This window comes from Pan paniscus, chromosome 1, assembly GCF_029289425.2.
Source record: "Pan paniscus chromosome 1, NHGRI_mPanPan1-v2.0_pri, whole genome shotgun sequence".
Taxonomy (NCBI): Eukaryota; Metazoa; Chordata; class Mammalia; order Primates; family Hominidae; genus Pan; species Pan paniscus.
This window is the reverse complement of record NC_073249.2, coordinates 96,444,029-96,464,379: the sequence shown is the minus strand read 5'-3', so window position 1 is coordinate 96,464,379 and position 20,351 is coordinate 96,444,029. Positions and strand designations below refer to the sequence as shown.

General features: G+C 43.8%; 2 protein-coding genes and 1 pseudogene across 2 annotated transcripts; all 3 read right to left on the bottom strand.

The window, feature by feature from the left end:
* Nucleotides 1-348: 348 nt before the first annotated feature.
* On the bottom strand, nt 349-2,266 carry S100A12 (S100 calcium binding protein A12). The gene is made up of 3 exons (XM_003817183.4): nt 2,197-2,266; nt 1,094-1,251; nt 349-609 (listed from the first exon to the last, which is right to left on the bottom strand). The coding sequence occupies exons 2-3, from the start codon at nt 1,229-1,231 to the stop codon at nt 469-471; spliced, it is 279 nt and encodes a 92-aa protein (XP_003817231.1). The 5' UTR covers nt 1,232-1,251; nt 2,197-2,266; the 3' UTR covers nt 349-468.
* A 4,155-nt stretch (nt 2,267-6,421) lies between these two features.
* LOC100991962 (lysosomal-associated transmembrane protein 4B-like) lies at nt 6,422-8,521 on the bottom strand (annotated as a pseudogene).
* An 8,131-nt stretch (nt 8,522-16,652) lies between these two features.
* Nucleotides 16,653-17,792, bottom strand: S100A8 (S100 calcium binding protein A8). The gene is made up of 3 exons (XM_003817177.4): nt 17,662-17,792; nt 17,016-17,178; nt 16,653-16,864 (listed from the first exon to the last, which is right to left on the bottom strand). Exons 2-3 carry the CDS (start codon nt 17,154-17,156, stop codon nt 16,724-16,726), a joined length of 282 nt encoding a protein of 93 aa, XP_003817225.1. The 5' UTR covers nt 17,157-17,178; nt 17,662-17,792; the 3' UTR covers nt 16,653-16,723.
* Nucleotides 17,793-20,351: the final 2,559 nt, after the last annotated feature.

Here is a 20,351-nt window from a genome sequence, read left to right as displayed (position 1 = left end):
CTACAGGCACATGCCATGATGGCCAGCCATACAATATATTTTTATTTGCTTGTCTATTTATTTATTTTCTATCCTCTCCCAAATAATATGCAAGCTCTAAGAGGACAAGGACTTTGTGTCTTTGGTCTCTGATGCTCAGTGAATATTTGTTGAGTGAGTGAATGAATGAATGAATGAATGGTGGACATTCAATAAATAATTCGATAAATAAATAATTGGTGATCAAATGAACAAATGGGGCAGGAGTTCTAAGGGATCTAAATCAGACTGCCAGAAGAGCAGGGGTAAGGTGTGATCAAGTTTGGGAACCGCAGGCATGGAAAGAAAAAAGTTCACAGACACTATTCAGAACTTTTCATGAGTGTTTTTATTAACTCTTACTCCCCACAGGCAAGGCTGGGTTTTGGTGAGAGAAAGAAAAGAACTTCGTTGAGGACATTGCTGGGTAAAAAGCCTTCAGAGAGCTACCTACTCTTTGTGGGTGTGGTAATGGGCAGCCTTCAGTGCAATGGCTACCAGGGATATGAATTCTTGAAAGTCGACCTGTTCATCTTGATTAGCATCCAGGCCTTGGAATATTTTGTCAATGACAGCTTTATCTTTGATATTCTAGGAAAAAAGGACAACAGAGACCTTGAGTTCAGAACCTCCACACAAGACCCTTTCTTAGGCCTCTTATCCCTCAGAGCTCGGGTTATGAAGGCCCAGGCACATTAACTCATTAGCCAACACTGTGTTGGACAATCCAGTGTAACAAAACAGAGAACACAATGGTCATGAACCACCTTGGAATTAACAAGGCTTGACCTGGAAGGTACTCTTCTGCTCACTCATTCAACCCCTCCCGTGCCCTGCCTCTCTCCATTTTACATATGAGGAAACAGACTCAGAGAGAGGAACTGAGTAGAGCCTTAAGTGAGTTATTGAGAGAGGGAAGCAAAGGCCCTCTCCCACAGCAGCGGGGAGAGCATTTGGGAGCTCAAACTGGGGCCAACCCCACCCCAGTCCTTGTCCCACCATCCTCTGCCAGGCCTTGCCACTCCCCTCAGTGCAGGGTCATGGGCAAGTTTGCAGTGAGAGGGGCATCACCTACCTTGATGGTGTTTGCAAGCTCCTTTGTAAGCAGCTGCTTCAGCTCACCCTTAGAGAGGGTGTCAAAATGCCCCTTCCGAACTGAGTATTGGTGGAAGATATTGACAATTCCCTCCAGATACTCTTCAAGTTTTGTCATCTTCCCAGCCTAATGTTAACCTTCAAGGAAACAAGGGAAGTCTAGAGGCAGTTTCTCCCCCACCCCTCAACCTCCACTCTCCCCTCTCTTTCTGAATCAAGGGCCTAAAGAAAACATAACATCCTCCATATCTATTTTGTGGTCTCTCTGCTCTGTTTGATCCATGGTGAACTTCTCATGTGTGGATAGGATGGGGAGGAGAAAACATATAATACTGTCTAACGTCTAAAAAAATCAGCCTCAGTTGCCCATGTTCCATACCACCTCATCCACCAGGGTGCATAACTTGGAGGGTATTGCTTACTCAAGGTCCCTTGGGAAGGGTTCTGTGATTGGCCAGGCTGTTTGCTTTCCTCAGGTGATGGCACTATGGTCACATATCCCCTACAAATGGTCCATAACCCACCCCTGCTTAGCCATTCTTTTTTTGTTGTTGTTGTTTTGGGTTTTTTGTTTGTTTGTTTGTTTGTTTGTTTTTGAGACGGAGTCTCACTCTGCCGCCCAGGCTGGAGTGCAGTAGCGTGATCTCGGCTCACTGCAAGTTCTGCCTCCCGGGTTCACGCCATTCTCCTGCCCCAGCCTCCCGAGTAGCTGGGACTATAGGCACCCGCCACCACGCCCGGCTAGTTTTTTGTATTTTTTTAGTAGAGACGGGGTTTCACCATGTTATCCAGGATGGTCTCGATCTCCTGACCTCATGATCCGCCCGCCTCGGCCTCCCAAAGTGCTGGGATTACAGGCGTGAGCCACCGCACCCGGCCTGCTTAGCCATTCTTAAATCATGGGGCTGAGTCTACATAGCACAACAAGAGCTGATCTACTTGGGTCCAAAATGCAATATCACCCCAGAGGTGCTCAGGCAAGTGGAGGGTTGTGGTTTCCAACACCTTGTGATTTCAAAGTGGTCACCTGCAGTCACTACCCTGTGGACCACCTAAGAACCCATCCAAGGAAAATGCACTTACCCCTCAATGCACAGGAATGTGGAGCTACAGCAAAAAGCCAGCAGTGGTGAAGGGCACTGAGCCAAGGAAGGTTTTATAATCAGTTCAGGCTTCATCTTAGCCCTTGGGTGAAGAAATCTCTGATTCATCTTGAGGCAATTTATGTAAAGTACTCTGTTGCTCAATAGAAGCTTCAAACCTGTGGCTTAGGCTGCCACAGGAGCAGCCCAGATTGTACCCAGCCCGAATTTTGCCCTTCTGCTCAGCCTGAAACAAAATCACCCCCACTCCACCCACCCACACAGGGGTGCCCTGAACATTTTTTAGCCCTGAGCCAGGGCCCAGGTTTCAGGTTTAGCTCTACTCCACTGCTCCCTAATAAAAGACTAGGAGAACAAACTTTACAGCCTGAGTGTCTTGTTTTAACAGATGAGGTTACCAGCTCTTCAGTTTTGGCAAATGGAATATCAACTTAAAGATCTTTATGCAGCTAAGGAGATAGGAAAGGAGACCTCCTCCTAAGTCGTTCTGGGATGCAAAGTTCATCACTGGAGCAGAGGATCAGTTTTCAAAATAGATTCCAAGGTTTTCAAAAAAGGAGAGAGCAATGCTACTATGCCTCCCCTTTGCTTTCCCAACTTTCTAACTTGGCTGTTACAAAGACCTAGAAAGCTGGAGTAGGGTAATCATTGCGTGTGAAGCAAGTTCACCATGCCTAGGTTACTTTACCATGTTCATGAGTTCAGTAAAACAGAACATTCACACGAGTTTTAGTAAAACAACTTTATTACTCACAGAGAGGCAACAATGGACAACAGATGCCCAGGATTCATGGAGAGGTGGTCCTTCAAGATTCAGAAACCTGCCCAAAATGGATTAAGTCTCATCTGTACATTCCCCATGTCGCACCAAAGCTGAGGGACATCCAAAAGCACTCTGCCCTTGGTTTATGCCTAGAGGTCAATAAGATTGCTGAGCAATCAAGGCCATGCCAGAACCTGTGCTGCCATCTACCCCACAACACAGATATCCCCCTTAGCAAAGCTAGTTCATTTCGTGTGCCCACCGACCTCTCTGGATCTGGAGGCAAAAGTCTGTCTCTCAGATCCATGTGTCACCTTGACTGACACAATCTCAGTGCAACATTGTTAAGCCATTGACAGTATTTGTTTCACTAGGCCCAGGAGGACACCACCACAGCAGGATGATCAGGCTTGTGTAAATCAATGAAAATGACCAAGGTGAATCTCAATCATTTTAGGAGGTTTATTTGGCCAAAGTTAAGGATGTGTGCCCAGAGGTAGGTCTACGTCTTTCTCCAAAGATGATTTTGAGGGCTTCAATATTTGAAGGAGAAACAGTGGATATTGGGGGAAGAGGAAGAAATATTTTTTAAATGTGTCAGTAGATAAGAGACAAGTGATTGCATCCTTTTGAGTCTTCGATCAATCTTTCACTGAATACACAATTTTCATGTGGGAGCGGAGTAGAGGAAATAGTCACTTATGCCTTCATCTGGCTCAGTGAATCTGCATTTTTACATAAGATAACAAAAATAGGGGAGAGGAAGCAATCAGATATGGATTTGTCTTGGGTAAGCAGAGGGATGACTTTATGTTCTGCCCTTTGTCCCACACCTGTGAAGATAAGCTGTCAATTACACTGCCAGGGTGAAATTCAATAGAACTGTTTTAGGGTAGAGATCTTGAGGCTCACAAGGAATTTCCTTGTGGGCAAGTTGTGAGATTGGTGTATGGCTTTTTATCTTTGTAGCTATCTTATTTAGAAACCAACCTGGGTGGGGGCAGGCTTGCATGACCCATTTCCCAGCTTGACTTTTCCCTCTGGCTTAGTAAGTTTGGGATCCTGAGATTTTTTTTTTTCACATCTGCCTGGAGAAGGGACTAGCCCAGGATCCCAGCCATCCAGGCAAGAGGTTGCTAAATGTGGATCACAAGGTCAGGAGATCGAGACCATCCTGGCTAAGACGGTGAAACCCCATCTCTACTAAAAATACAAAAAATTAGCCAGGCATGGTGGCAGGCACCTGTAGTCCCAGATACTCAGGAGGCTGAGGCAGGAGAATGGCGTGAACCCACAAGGCGGAGCTCGCAGTGAACCGAGATCGCGCCACTGCACTCCAGCCTGGGCGATAGAGTGAGACTCCCTCTCAAAAAAAAAAAAAAAATAGAAATCAAAAAAGCAGGAACACAGACTCACATACAAATATTAACCTCCAATGTGAATGGCCTAAACACTGCACTTAAAACACATACCTTGGCAAATTTGATTTAAAAACAAGACCCATCCTTCTGCTGTCTTCAAGCACCTGTCTCATGTGTAATGACACCTGTAGATTCAAAGTAAAGGGATGGAGAAAGATCTATCATGCAAACAGAAAACAAAAAAGAGCAGAGGTTTCTATTCTTGAATCAGATCCAATAGACTGTAAGCCAACAACAGTAAAAAAGGATAAAGAAGGGCATTACATAGTGATAAAGGGTTCAATTTAACAAGAAAATTTAACCATCCTAAATAAATACACACCCAACATTGGAGCACCCAGATTTATAAAATAAGTACTTCTGCATCTAAGAAAAGATTTTGGCAGCCACACAATAATAGCAGGGGACAACACCCCACTGACATCAGTAAACAAATCATCAAGGCAGAAAACTAACAAAGAAATTATGGACTTAAATTTGACACTTGACCAATTAGACTTAATAGACATCTATAGAACAATGCACCCAACAACCACAGAATATATATTATTTTCATCTGCACATGGAACATACTCTAAGATCAACCACATGCTCAGTCATAGGGCAAATCTCAATAAATTCAAAAAAATCAAAATCATACCAAGAATCTTGGACCACAGTGGAATAAAAATAGAAATCAATACCAAGAGGAACTCTCAAAACCACACAAATAAATGGAAACTAAACAACTTGTTCCTGACTTTTGGTTAAACAACAAAATTAAGGCAGAAATCAAAAAATTCTTTGAAACATACAAAAATAGAGACACAACACAACATATCAAAACATCTGGAATGTAGCAAAAGTAGTGTTAAGAGGGAATTTTTTTTTTCATCTTGGATGTGGGCAAATCTCATTTTAATTGCAAAAGACTTCATTCACAGCACATTCAATAATGGACCAACAGGAGAGTTGCTGGCTTTTGAACATATGAATATATAAAAATACCTTGCAACTTAGGTAGTCAAGATAATAAGTGCATAAAAGGAACGCAATCCTCATTTTTCTGAAAACTTTTACATTTTAAAAGGTGACTAGGCATACTTGGAAGTTCAAAGCTGTAGAATGTACCTTGCAGGGGAAGAAGGAGGAAAATCCTTTCCATGTTTTTAGGTAAATATATAACAAATATATCCCAATTCCACTTGATAAAGTCAGTTGCATGACTTCCTTGAACCAGGCGAGGGCAGAACACTCAGTAAAAGCAGGCCCTGGGTGGGGATGTGAATCCTGAAGAGGAGCACCAGATCCCACGCAGCACTAAACACATCAGTTTTACCCTCTAACATAGATGAGGCACGCCGCCCCATGACCCTGGACACGGGATGCAGGAGAACAGACATCAGGTGGTTACTGCTCCCACTGCCTGGTGCTTTCCAATGGTTTTAAGTCAGGCCATGGAGAAAATCCTTTACCACCAAACACAAACTGCCATTGAACTTGTCATAAAGGATGTTATGGGGGAAATTCTTGAAACATATACATAAGGACTTCTATTTACCTAATTAGAACAATGATTACAGAATTGGCATTCCTGTTTTCATAAGATTTTGTTCTCTACATTGGAAAGGTTTAAGAAAAGTTGTCTATTTTTGGTTTTATTTTACACTTTCAAAAGAGAGGGAACAGAGAGAAACGTGTGATTAACTGCCCAACTTTGGGGTCCCACAGGTATGAAAGCAGACTTCTCTGACTCTAGGTCCATCTAGATTTGGGGGAAGTTTCCATTCCTAGGGAGGGTTAGTGAAGCCTGTTACACCCCCAATCCTACAGAAAGTATTCTACAGCCAATCTATCACAGTGTTCTAACAAAGCATATGTTGAGGAAAACTACAGGTTTCAACCTAACATCTAAATTTTAAAAAGTAGCACTTCGGCAACAAACAAGCGCAGAGAGCTCACCTGAAAAGTGAAATAACATAACTATTGCTCAGACATCTGAAAAGTCAAGCTGCTGCCCCCAGCTCCGCCCACTCAAAGGCTTAGGCAGACACCTAGGGTGGCGGCGGCTCCTTGGCAGCACCATTCACAGTGGTATCATCATACCGGGGTAGGAGCACCTTAGTGTCATTGCTGGTAACATAAACCAGGACATCGGAGGAGTTCCTGCCGTTCATCTATCTGTAGCAGTTCCAAACACAGCTAATCAAGTAACCCTTAAAAGTTAAGATAATGCTAATAAACAGAAGAATAATAAGGACCAAACAGGTGGATTCACTGACATGACATCATCTCTGTAGGGAAAATTAGGAGGCAGTTGTCGTATGTATTCCTGAATGGAGTTTGGATAAATAAGCACAGTGATTGCAACCAAGGTGTTCAGAGCAAAATCAAAGATCTGGTAACAGGGCCAGGTGCGGTGGTTCACGCTTGTAATCCCAGCACTTTGGGAGGCCGAAGGGGGTGGATCACGAGGTCAGGAGATGGAGACCACGGTGAAACCCCGTCTCTACTAAAAATACAAAAAATTAGCCGGGCGTGGTGGCTGGCGCCTGTAGTCCCAGTTACTCGGAGAGGCTGAGGCAGGAGAACAGCGTGAACCCGGGAGGTGGAGCTTGCAATGAACCGAGATCGCGCCACTGCACTCCAGCCCGGGCGACAGAGCGAGACTCCGTCTCGGGGAAAAAAAAATCTGGTAACAGAAGAATGGGATGATCCAGAATGCGTGTTGCCTGTATGCTTCGTAATTAGCCATAGCACATATCAGTATCATGAGAAGAGAAATCGCAATGGCAATGCACGTATTGGCGTCATCCATGACGCCCTGGGTCCTATTCCCTTCTCCATCCTTACTCACCCAGTCTCATGGCATTCAAAATCACCTCCCAGTTCAGAACTTGAAAAGCGATACTGATCCGGATCAGCCAGGGCACTCAACAAAATCAAGAGTACCACGGCGTTGATGATCAGGTACCAGACACCTAGCAGGATGGTGCTGGTGCGGACATGGAGGCACAGACAGCAGCTGTTGGAGTAGAACCGCATCCAGGGTGCGACCAGGGCGTGACCATCGTCATTGCTCCTGCAGCAGAGGCGCGAGGAGGAGCCCAAGTTTCCAGGAGTGTTGACCTCCTCGCCCAGAGTCCGCCGCGCGGCTGCTGCAGACTCCTCCGCTGCTCTGGCTTCCGGCCCGCTCACCGGTGTGCCCGCCAGCCTCCCTCCTCTATCCTCCCAAGAGGGAATTTTATAGCGCTAAATGCCTATATCAAGCGGGGTGGGAGGAGGGGGGAGAGATAGCATTAGGAGATATACCTAATGTAAATGGCGAGTTAATGGGTGCAGCACACCAACATGGCACATGTATACATATGTAACAAACCCGCACGTTGTGTACATGTACCCTAGAACTTAAAGTATAATAAAATATATATATAAAGAAGATATTAATAGAAAGATCTCAAATTAACAACCCAACCTCCACCTAAAGTAATTAGAAAAACAAGAACAACTAAGCTCAAAGCTAGCAGAAGAAAAGAAGTAACTAAAATAAGAGCAGAACTAAGTGAATTGAGACCCAAAAAGCCATACAAAGGATCCGTGAAAGGAAAACTTGCTTTTTTGAAAGGATAAACAAGATTGATAGACCATTACCTAGATTAACAAAGAAAACGAGAGAAGATCGAAATAAACACAATCAGAAATGACAAAGGTGACATTACAACTGATTCCACAGAAATACAAGAGATCCTCAGAGATATGAACCTCTCTATGAGTACAAACTAGAAAATCTAGAGGAAATCAATACATTCCTGGAAACACACAACCTCCCAAGAGTGAGTCAAGAAGAAATAGAATTTCTGAACAGACCAATAACAAGTAATGAAACCAAATCAGTAATAAAACACCTACCAACAATAACAACAACATCAACAAAAAACCCTGTATCAGATGGATTCATAGTCAAATTCTACTAGATCTACAAAGAAGACCTGGTATCAATCCTAAAGAAACTATTGCAAAAAATCAAGGAGGGACTCTTCCCTAACTAACTCATTCTATGAAACCAATATCCTCATGACACCAAAATTTGGCAAAGGCACAACAAAAAAAGAAAACTACAGACCAATATCCCTGATGAGCATAGACGTAAAACTCTTCAACAAAATACTAGAAAACCAAATACAGCAGCATATCAAAAAGTTGATTTCCCAAATAAGTGGGCTTTATTCCTGGAATGCAGGGATGGTTCAACATATGCAAATAAATACATGTGATTCACCACATAAACAGAATTAAAAACAAAAACTATATGATCATCTCAATCAATGCAGAAAAGCATTCAATAAAAATTCAACATTTCTTCATGATAAAAGCTCTCAATAAAATAGACATCAAAGAAACATACCTCAAAATAATAAGAGCCATCTATGACAAACCCACAGTTGACATCATACTGAATAAGCATAAGTTAGGTGCATTCTGCCTAAAAACTGGAACAAGACAAGGATGTCTACTCTCACTATTCCTATTCAACATAGCCAGAGCAATTAGACATAAGAAAGAGATAAAAGGAACCCAAATTGAAAAAGAGCGAATTACCTCTTTTCACTGACAATATGATTCTATGTCCAGAAAACTCTAAAGATTCTGCCAAAAGACTCCTAGACCTGATAAACAACTTCAGCAAATCTCAGAAAACAAAATCAACATAGAAAAATCAGTAGCATTTCTATACACCAATAATATTCAAGCTGAGAATCAAATCAAAGATGCAATTCCATTTACAACAGCCACACAAAAAAAATAAAATACCTAAGAAAATATCTAACCAGCAAAGTGAAAGACCTCTACAAAAATAACTACAAAACACTGCTACAAGAAATCATAGATGACACAAACAAATGAAAAAGCATGCCATGCTCATGGATTGGAAGAATTGATATAGTTAATAAGTCCACATTGCCCAAAGCAATCTATAGATTCAATGCTATTCCTATCAAATTACCAAGGTCGTTTTTCACACAACTTTACAAAACTAGCCTAAAATTCATATAGAAGCAAAAAGAGCACAAATAGCCAAAGCAATATTAAGCAAAAAAGAATATAACCAGAGGTACCACATTACCCAATTTCAAACTACACTACAAGGCTACAGTAACCAAAACAGCATGGTATTGGTACAAAAATAGACACATAGACCAATGGAACAGCATGGAGACCACTGAAATAAAACCACATACCTACAACCAACTGACCTTGAACAAGGCTGGCAAAAATAAACAATGGGGAAAGGAAATCTTATTCAATAAATGGTGCTGGGGAAACTGGCTAACCATATGCAGAAGAATGAAACTGGACCCTTACCTCTCACCATATACAAAAATTAACTCAAGATGGATTAAAGACTTAAATGTTAAGACCTTAAACTATTAAAATCCTGGAAGAAAACCTAGGAAATACTCTTCTAGACATGTTCTAGGCAAAGAATTTATGGTTAAGTCCTCAAAAGCAATGCAACAAAAATGAAAACTGATATGGGACCTAATTAAACTAAAAAGCTTCCACACAGTGAAAGAAACTAATAACAGAGTAAACACACAATCTACAGAATGGGAGGCAATATTCACAAACTATGCATCTGACAAAGGGCTAATACCCAGAATCTATAAGGAACTCAAACAACTTAACAAGAAGAAAACAAATAACCCCATTAAAAAGTGGGCATAGAACATGAACAGACATTTCTCAAAAAGAAACACAAGTAGCCAACAAACATGCAAAAACTAATCATCAGAGAGATGTGAATCAAAAACACAAGAAATATCATCTCACATCAGTCAGGATGACTATTATTTAAAAGTCAAAAAAATAACAGTTGTTGGCAAGGTTGAAGAGAAAAAGGAATGATTATATACTGTTGGTAGAAATGCAAATTAGTTCAGCAGTTTGGAGATTTCTCAAAGAACTAAAAATAGAATTGCCATTCAACCCATCAATCCCGTTACTGAGTATATACCCAAAGGAAAAGACACCTGCACTAGTATGTTTATCAAAGCACTATTCGCATTAGCAAAGACATGGAATCTACCCAGGTACCTATCAATGGTGGGTTGGATAAAGAAAATGTAGTACATATATGTCATATATGTCAATACTATGAAGCATAAAAAAGAACACGATCATGTCCTTTGCAGCAACATGGATGCACCTGGAGGCCATTATGCTAAGTGAATTAGTGTAGAAACAGAAAACCAAATACCAGAATTTCTCACTTATAAGTGAGAGCTAAACACTGAGTACACACAGACAAAAAGATGGGAGTGGTAGACACTGGGGATTCCAAAAGGAGGGAGGGCAGGAGGGGCACCAGGGTTGAAAAGCTACCTAACAGGTACTATGTTCACTATTTGGGCAATGAGATCATTAGCAGCCCAAGCCTCAGCATCATGCAATATACCCATGTAACAAACCTGCACATGTATATCCTGAATCTAAAATAATTTTTTTTTTTTACAAAAAGGCCAAAGAAGGATCCTTCAGATGGCCTCACTGTTTGAAACCAACGGGCTGGGTCTGCCTGTGGATCCCTTCCCCTGTGTCTGTACAATCCCTGAGGTGTTTACTCAGGTACAGCAGGAGGTGTTGGCAACAACCAAAGGCCACTCTGCTCTGCCAGCAGATGATCAGAGGCTGTTCAGGTGTTCATCACCAGCTTAGTTAATGCATTCAGTGAGTCTCACTGGTCCTAAATAGTCCAGGTGGTAGCATTAGTTATCACTGACGTAGTCAATGACAAGTTGGGTACCATTTTTCCCAGGGCATGTACACCTATGCCAGGTAGGAGGACACAGACAGCAAAATGGAATCAGCTATCAGAATGCCTTCCTGGCAGAGTATGTCAGGCAACCTTGCAATGTCAGAAGCCCTTCCAGCTTACGGTGTCATTTTGCACAAACACTTGAGGACCCCAAATTCCAAAACAGCATGCTCTATCTAAGGGTGACAGGTATTCTGCAGTATATCCCACAAAGGAATATACTAGCCAGGGGAGCATGTGTAACTCCGGTCAGGGAACTGTCATTATAAAACTCTCTAGTTGAAGTGTACAAAGCCTGTGTCAGATTTAGCCATGAGTTAGGTGGCAAGGTAAATTGTATGATGAGCCTGCTTTCCCATACCATTGACAATGTTTAAAATCTGTCTGATTTTATGTCTATGTTCTAGGTAACCTGCATTGAGGCCATTACTCTCCAATCAGAACCACCGATGGCTGTTGGGGCCCCATTCAAATTGGCAACAGGCCACAGATTGACTATTCCAGCATGGAGATGCCCTGAGTACATGGGTGGCTGATTCAGCAGTGTTTTAGATCACAGGGGAATTTCCAAATCTAAGACTGGAAGGAAAGCTCCTCCACCCAGGGAAGAAGACAGAATTGTTACTGGGGCAACCCCTAAGAGTTTAGGGCAATCAAAATGCCAATCCTCTTGCTCTATACATAGGGAGATTATCTTTGCCTAGAGGATTGCTCACACCAGGAAAAAACTACCAGTCCTTCAGGCCCTGAGGTGTGCCAGGTAAAGTCCTGGGCAAGGAAGAGTGGCCCAAGAAAGAAGCTCATCTGGTACCTCCTCTCCCTACTCCTCACTCTGGACAGCAGAGACCCTATAGGGGATGAGGAGAAAGAGGCCAGGCAGGCAGGCGAGGAATGGCTGTCCCATCCACACCCAGGGTGGAAAACGGCTACAAGAGAGCACCTTCATGTTTTAATTAGGGTCTCTTTCTTGGAGACAGTAGAGACCTGATTCTACCTCTGCCACTTGCCAGATTCATAAGCTTTGTCAAGTTTCTGAATCTACTCATGTACAAAATGGAAATAGTAGTTACCTCTCTCATAGGGTTGTTATGAGAAATGAGATAAGTTACCACAATGTCTTGAGCTAAAAAGCGAAATCATTAACAAAATCATTGGCCTGTGTCAAAATTTTTGTTTCAATTCATTAATGAGAGAACCAGCAAGGAAGACTTTTTTGAACTGGTTTGAAAGATATTAAGAATATGAAAGACAGTTAGAAAGTAATGTCTAAGATTCTTAATTTAGACACAAGACTAGATACAAGTCTTTTGACTTTTCATAGGGTGACAAAAACAAACCATAACAGTTTTGGGTTTAATGTCTTGACCAGCCTATAAAGCCATATTGCCCTATCCAGCAGAGGTAAACTGTCTACATCATCTGTTATGAATTGCTATCAAACATGCTTTGCCGATCACTTTTCTCAAAAGTGTCAGATGAGGTCTAGTAGCAAGGACCTTCTTTTTTTCAGACAGACTCTAGCATGAGATCAAAAATATAAGCAATCATCAGTTTGCCTTTTTCCAGGTTTGAGATGATTTTTTTTTTCTTTCACACTGACACATAGCTGGAGCCCAGTAAGTGTTGGTAGCTTTCCCTCCCCTCTTCAGGCCATTTGAATTTAGACTGAATTCCCCCAGGCAGGAGGGCAGAAAATGGGCTGGGTTCTGGACCCAATCAAAATTGTTCTGGTTCCCAAGTGGAGGGATAAACAGGAAAATCTTTTCCATTGGAATAAGGCCTTTTGCTCAGCCACTGTAGACCGACTGCCCAAGTCCAGATTCTCTCCATGCCCTTTAAGACTTTTGTCACAACCACCAGGAACACACCTGAAGTCAGGACACTTGGGCGAAGAACTTGGAAGGAGAAGCAAGACTTCAAACAGGTCATCCTTATAGGACCCAGAAATCATAGTTGCCGGATCTGCTTCAATTGGTGAGCCAAGCACTCCTTTGTGGGCTCAAATGTTGCATGCGATTTCCTGCTAAACTACTTATTTCTAAACTTCCCACTCCCTTGTTCTTCTTTTGCAGCTGGGGAAACAGGAAACAAAATCATCTTGCTCTGGGCCACAAGTCCTGTCTGATTCTGCCCAGTCAGTGGTTTCGGTAATGGGCACGGTCTTGTTTGTAAATCATCATCTCCAAGCCTGCGTCCTCTGGGAAGCTTCCAAGGCCTGCCTCTCTCACTTCTCTTCTCCAGATGGCCAGTGACAGCTGGGCCACCTCCCCTGCCCAACTGTGCACTCAAGAATCAACTGTTGACCCAATTCTTCACAACTAGTACCCATCACTTATGGTGAAACTCCAAAGGGCACCGTGGGCCACCTTCCTCTTCTGGTAGGCTCAGAAAAAGAAGACTTATTGGACTTCCAAGTAATGGCAGACAACTGAGAATAGTAACTCTCCCCAAAAGAATCCATTGACAGCAAGTCCAATAGTGCACTTTCAAGGGGAATCAAAGGCGCTGGGATAGGTTGCCCCTCACCACCCTGACACACACACACACCCCACCACCACCACCGCCACCACCAATGTGGATAGCTGAAAGGCAGAATCAGGGTACTTGCTCCTTTTTTGTACTCCTGTTACTATCTTTTCTCTTGTGAGTTCCCCTAAATGTTGAGTTGACCTGAGATGTGGCTTGGTGAACCCTGGAACCTTTCCCACCTTTTTTAGCCTGGGCCACATTCGGGTCAGCTGCTCACCTTTGCACTATATATTGGAGAAAACTATAGCAAGATCACTGTGGTGTCTCTCAGAGCTCCATAATCTCCGTTTCTGCAATGCGGAGTGTATTCCACACTCCTGACTTAAGCAGAAGCACTGGCTTGGGGGGATGGATAGATATCCTTCAGCAAAACTGAGAAGAAAGTAATTTAATGCCTAGGCCTTCCTCCTTGCCCCAGCAGAAGCCCATCTCCACATTCTGATGACTAGATTTTCCCATCCCATCTTAGATGCCAATCTTAACTTTCAGCTGGCTGCCAACCATTTTCACTAATATGTTAGCTGATAACACATAAAATTGACTGGTAATTAAAAATATTGGTGAATAAGGGCTTAAACTATTACCTTTCCCTGCTCATTTATATTTTATATGATTAAGGCCTACTACAAGAAAAAGCCCAGTGACCTGAACTGAGTAATCTTCAGCACTGGAAACCAGTTAATCTGAGTGGCATTTTGCTAATGGTAGGAAAAGGGTTTGCTCCTCCTGAAATCCTAGGGAACTGGTTACCTCCTCTTCTCCTCTTGAGCATGAAGCATGTCTAGCTTCTCCAAAGAACCCCTCCCCTCCACTACCCCAGAGTTAGCTTCCTCTCTTCAGCCCATGATCCTGGGGTTCCAAGCACAGTAATTATCCCAGAGAGGGTGGAAGGCTCCCTGCTGTATTTAGTAACTCGCCCCGCAAAGAATCAATTGACAGCAAGTCCAACAGTGCACTTCCAAGGGGAATCAAAAGCACTGGGATAGGTTGCACTCCCGCCCTGACATACACACACACGTGCACAGACCCCACCATACTCCACCATAAGTATTGGTAGCTTTTTCTCCCCTCTTCAGCCCATTTGAATTTAGACTGAATTCCCCTAGGCAGGAGGGCAGGAAATGGGCTGGGTTCTGGACCCAATCAAAATTGTTCTGGTTCCCTAGTGGAGGAATAAACAGGAAAATATTTTCCATTGAAATAAGGTCTTTTGTTCAGCCACTGTACACTGTGCTTAGGCAATGGCTGGGGCCCTTGTGCGGTGCAGAGGGACACCAAGCAGCTTCCATCTTCCAGGCCGGGGTGTATCCTCAGCTTCACAGAGCAGGAAAGCTGTGGAGGACTGTGGGCAGCAGGGTAGGAACTGATTTAGCCCTTGGCAACAACACACGTCCCCACAAAGCATACACCCACCCACCCACCCAACACAACAATAGCAATAAAAATACTCCAACCTTTGGCCAGGTGTGGTGTGGATCACACCTGTAATCTCAGCACTTTGGGAGGCCAAGGTAGGAGGATCGCTTGAGTCCAGGAGTTTGAGACTAGCCTGGGCAACATAGCAAGTCTCCATCTCTACAAAAAAATAATTTAAAAATTAGCCAAGGGCAGTGGCTCATGCCTGTAGTCCCAGCTACTAAAGAGGCTGAGGTGGGAGGATTACTTGAGCCCAGGTGTTCGAGGCTACAGTGAGCCATGATCATGCCATTGTACTCTAGTCCAGGTGACAGAGCAAGACCCTGTGTCTCAAAAAAAAAAAAAAAAAAAAGAGAGAGAGACAGAGAGAAATACTCTGCCTTTTGTTACTAAAAACCAGTAAGCAGGACAAGTGTTCTTAACCTTTTTGAGGTGTTGGGCCTTTTCAAGACTCTGATGGAAGCCGTGGAGGAACGTTCTCAGTGCGTCACTCAAAATGATGCATACAACTTCAACCCAATTTCAGAGATGTATAGACAGACAAGTTAAGAACCCTGGTTTAGTGATTCTGGTGACAGCTTCCTACCTTTTTACCCATCACTAACACCATTGCCCCAGCATCTAAGTGAGGACAACAGAAAATTCCCCATACCACAGCATGAAAATCCAGTTTGGGGTGACATTCTTGTCAAAAGGTTCCCCTTCATTTTCTTCTTTTTTTAATGTCCATCTCAGAGAAGAACCATTCGTCTTCTGGCCTTCCCCTTGTACCAGCCCTTGGGAAGTATTTTTTAGATAATTTTCTGATCACCAAAGCATAGAATCCCATAGGGCAGCATATGAATAACCTATTCTTTGACTTAAGTTTTACTAATTTATTTTCCTATTTGCCTATTCCTTTATCATTTAATTGAGTTGGGAGTTTGGGAGTGGAGAGGGAGGAAAAATTTTCAAAATCCCCAAGGACAAACTACAGGTATGTGGACAGGTGTGGGGATTATCCTATTAATGGAGGGTTCTGAACATTGTCCACCTACATCACACCACACACACAATCAGCCTCTCCCCCCTTCCCTCTCTTGCTCTCTTTCTGTCTCTCTCTCTCTCAGACACACACACACACACACACACACTTCTATGTAGCTATCACCCTAATTTCCCAAGAGCCACATCTAAGACATTTAGCTGGAAGCTAAAATTTAGCTTAGAGAACAGTATCAGTTGTTCTTATACTACCACCCTGTTCCCAAATCCCCGACCCATTTCAGAACCACTAGTAAAATCATCAGCTATAGTGTCATGGACTTTTTGGAATCCTTAAGCCTCAAATCCAATGGCTCAAGATGGAGGGGCTGGAAGGGAATGTGGGGCAGAGGCCAGGTGAGGGGTAAAGCAGGAAAGGCTTGTGAGAGGTAGGGTGGGATAACATAGTTTCTTTTTCTTCCTTTGGGTTTTCCAACCCTCCCTCCACACCGAGGAACCTCATTCCACAAAAGCATAAGAGAGAGGCGTGAGGTATTGATGACTTTATTATTCTGCAGGTACATGTCCAGGGGCCCAGCCTCTGGGCCCAGTAACTCAGCTACTCTTTGTGGCTTTCTTCGTGGCTTTTTTTGTGGGCTGCCACGCCCATCTTTATCACCAGAATGAGAAACTCCTGGAAGTTAACTGCACCATCAGTGTTGATATCCAACTCTTTGAACCAGACGTCTGCACCCTTTTTCTGTCAAGATTGAGGAAGAAGAAGCCAGAGTTTAAAGATCTCAGAGAGAGCCGAGGCATAGCCATCTATGAAGGGTGGCAGGGAGGACCGCTGGCCCAGGGCAGCCCCAGGACCAGGCAGAGAGCCCCCGCCACACCCAGCCCCTCCTCACCCTGATATACTGAGGACACTCGGTCTCTAGCAATTTCTTCAGGTCATCCCTGTAGACGGCATGGAAATTCCCCTTTATCAGGGAGTACTTGTGGTAGACGTCGATGATAGAGTTCAAGGCTTTCTCCAGCTCGGTCAACATGATGCCCACGGACTTGCCCCACCTGAAAAACAGAACCTTCTGGGGAATCCCATGGCAGGGAATTTGCATCTGGCCAGGGCAGTACGCAGAGGATTCATGCCCCAAGCGATGGCCTTGTCCTGGCCTGCACTCTCCAAATAACCAAACCAGCAGATGGCTATGGCTCTGGTGGGAAGGGTGGGATGATAGGGATACAGGTGTGGGAAGGGGAAGGGTCCATTCACACAGAGACATGTGCACACACACGGGGCCCGTAGACTTTCCTTACCACCCCACCCTCTGCTCAAGAAAGGTCCAGCCTAGGAGACAATGTGCCCTTAACCACTGGAAGGTGTTGGAGGATACTCTCCTTCCTTATCCCTGCCTCACTCCCCACCTCCAGGAGTATCTTTGCTCCAGACCTCCCTGAACTTTCTCTCTCCTCTCTCAGGAAGGCTGCTCCACTTCCCTGACCCTCCCCAAGAGAAGCCCAAAGTGTGGGGCCAACCTAGACAGTCCCACTTACCAGGTCTTCTGAAAGACAGCTGACAAGAGACATGCAGGGCTGAGAGGCAGCTCCTTTTTATAGCGGTTAGGCTTGGCCAGCTGCCCACAGCTTCAGGCCATCAGAGACAGCTTCTCCCTGCCAGAGTTGCTACAGTCTCTGGTTTCTCAACCAGGTGAATGTGGCAATCACTGTGCAGAATGAAAATTTTGGGTGGGGAGGTAGGAGAAGCGGAAAGAGGAAGGCATTTGCTGGGCAATAGTGCCCAGAAGGAAAAAGCAGATAGGGGGGCTCTTTTTCTGGGCTGCTGGCATCCACTTGCTTGATCCAGCCAGATTCCCACTCCCATGCCCTCTCCACTATTGCGATTGCTAATCCCCTGCGTTGGTGGTCAGGCCATACATCCCTGAAATTGAATTGAAGTTGAATGCATCATTTTGAGTGCATGCACTCAGTGAGAACATTCCTCCATGGCTTCTACCAGAGTTTCAAAGGGTCCAAAGACCACAAAAGGGTTGAGAACACTTGTCCTGGCTGATGGCTTTTAGTAATGAGAACTATTGTTCTCATTACTAAAAACTAAAACTATCGTTGTTGTTCTTTTGGGTGGGTGCTTTGTGGGGAAATGTGTTGTCGCCAAGGGCTATATCCATTCCTACCCTGCTGCCCACACTCCTCCACAGCTTTCCTGTTCTGTGAAGCTGGGGATGGACCATGCCCTGGGAGATGGAGGCTGCTTGGGGTCCCTCGGCTGCACAAGGGCTTGAGCCATTGCATAAACACAGCAGGGAGCCTTTCACCCTCTCTTGGTTAACTATTGTGTCTGGGACCCCAGGATCACTGGCTGAAGAGAGGAAGCTAACTCTGAGGTAGTGGAGGGGAAGAGTTCTTTGGAGAAGCCAGATGCGCTTCATGCCTAAGAGGAGAAGAGGAGGTGGCCAATTCCCCAGGATTTCAGGAGGAACAAATCCTCTCCCCACCACTAATAAAATGCTACTCAGATTAACTGGCTTCCAACCTTGAAGACTGTGGTGTGTTTCTGTTGTTACAAAGAAAATATTTGTAAAACAAACATCTGATAAGGGATTAATATCCAGAATATAAAAGAATCCCTACAACTCAACAACAAAAAACAAACAAACCAATCAAAAAATGGGGAAAAGACTCAAATAGACACTTCTCCGAAGAAGATATACAAATGGTCAATAAGCATATGAAAATTACTAATCTTTAGGAAAACATGAAGCAAAACGACAATGAGATACCACCTGACACCCACAAGGATGACTACTACTTCTTTTAAAACCCAGAAAACAACAAGTGTTGATGAGGGCATAGAGAATTGGAAGCCTAATGCACTGTTAGTGGGAATGTAAAATAGTGCAGCTGTTATGGAAAACGGCAAGTTTGTTCCTCAAATAAATAAACACAGAATTACCATATGATCCATCATTCTGCTCCTGGGTATATATGCAAAAGAATTGAATGCAGGGATTCAAACAGATGTTTGTACATTCATGTTCATAGCAGCATTATTTACAAGAGCCAAAAGGTGGAAGCAACCCAAGTGTCCCTCAACACATGAATGGATGAAGAAAATGTTTTGTGGGGACATGTGTTGTTGCCAAGGGCTAAATCCATTCCTACCCTGCTGCCCACACTCCTCCACAGCTCTCCTGTTCTGTGAAGCTGGGGATCCACCGTGCCCTGGGAGATGGAGGCTGCTTGGGGTCCCTCTGCATTGCACAAGGGCCTGAGCCATTGCATAAACATAGCAGGGAGTCTTTCACCCTCCAAAATAAATCCAGCTCTCTCTGGATGTGAGCCATTGGGGACCCAGCACAGTGCCCAGCACACACAATAACAGCAGCCACAATCACTGATCAGAGCAAATCATGGCAAAATACTAGTTCACACTCACTGAGCTTTTCCCATGTCCGGGAACTATTCTAAGTGCTTTATTTGCATTGATCATTTAATTCTCACACTAATCCAATGACGTATGTACTATTATAATGCCCATTGTACAGATGAGGAAACTAAGCCCCACAGAGAGACATAGTAATTCAGCGTATCAAATGATTGAGTGACTCATGATGTGATGTGACAGCATCCACTTCCTATTCCTGCCTGTAATGCCTTTTGTCCCTGTAATGTCCTCCTCACCATTCCTGATCCAGCTCAGGCATCATCTGCTCCAAGTCCATCCCTGATCCACCTGCCCTCACCCCATCAAGGCAGAATTAATTCTTCTCTCCTCCAAGCTACCCAAATCCTTACCCATCACAGCATTTGCCCTGCTATGTTATGATTCACTTGTTTATTGTCTGTCTTTTCTTTGGGACCAGGAGACCATTTAGAAAAGAAATCACATTTCTTTTCACAACCCTAGGGCCTGGCACCTACTACATGTTCAATTAATACTTATTGAGGGATAAATGAATACAAAATTAAGTTTGGCCCTTCCCTTATCCAAGGCAGAAATTCTCTTTATCACAATCAGCCATCTTAAATCATTTCTGGAAGAAGGCAGGGTATAAATTCATCAAACAAATGCAGTCTGACTTCCTTGACAAAAGATGAATCAAGCTCCATCTAGGAAAACAACGCCATTTCTGACATGACAAGTTTTCAACCAAGGATCCACCCTTGGTTAATACCTATTATTCACCACGTACTATCCTATGTGACCAGCATAACAGCACCTGCCT

Bases quoted from the DNA above. Each gene is read 5' to 3' on its own strand.
- S100A8 (XM_003817177.4), bottom strand. From the start codon at position 17,156: ATGTTGACCGAGCTGGAGAAAGCCTTGAACTCTATCATCGACGTCTAC. The intron at 16,865-17,015 runs GTGAGGAGGGGC...CAATCTTGACAG, and splicing joins AGTGTCCTCAGTATATCAGG to AAAAAGGGTGCAGACGTCTG.
- S100A12 (XM_003817183.4), bottom strand. From the start codon at position 1,231: ATGACAAAACTTGAAGAGTATCTGGAGGGAATTGTCAATATCTTCCAC. The intron at 610-1,093 runs GTAGGTGATGCC...CTTTTTTCCTAG, and splicing joins AGCTTGCAAACACCATCAAG to AATATCAAAGATAAAGCTGT.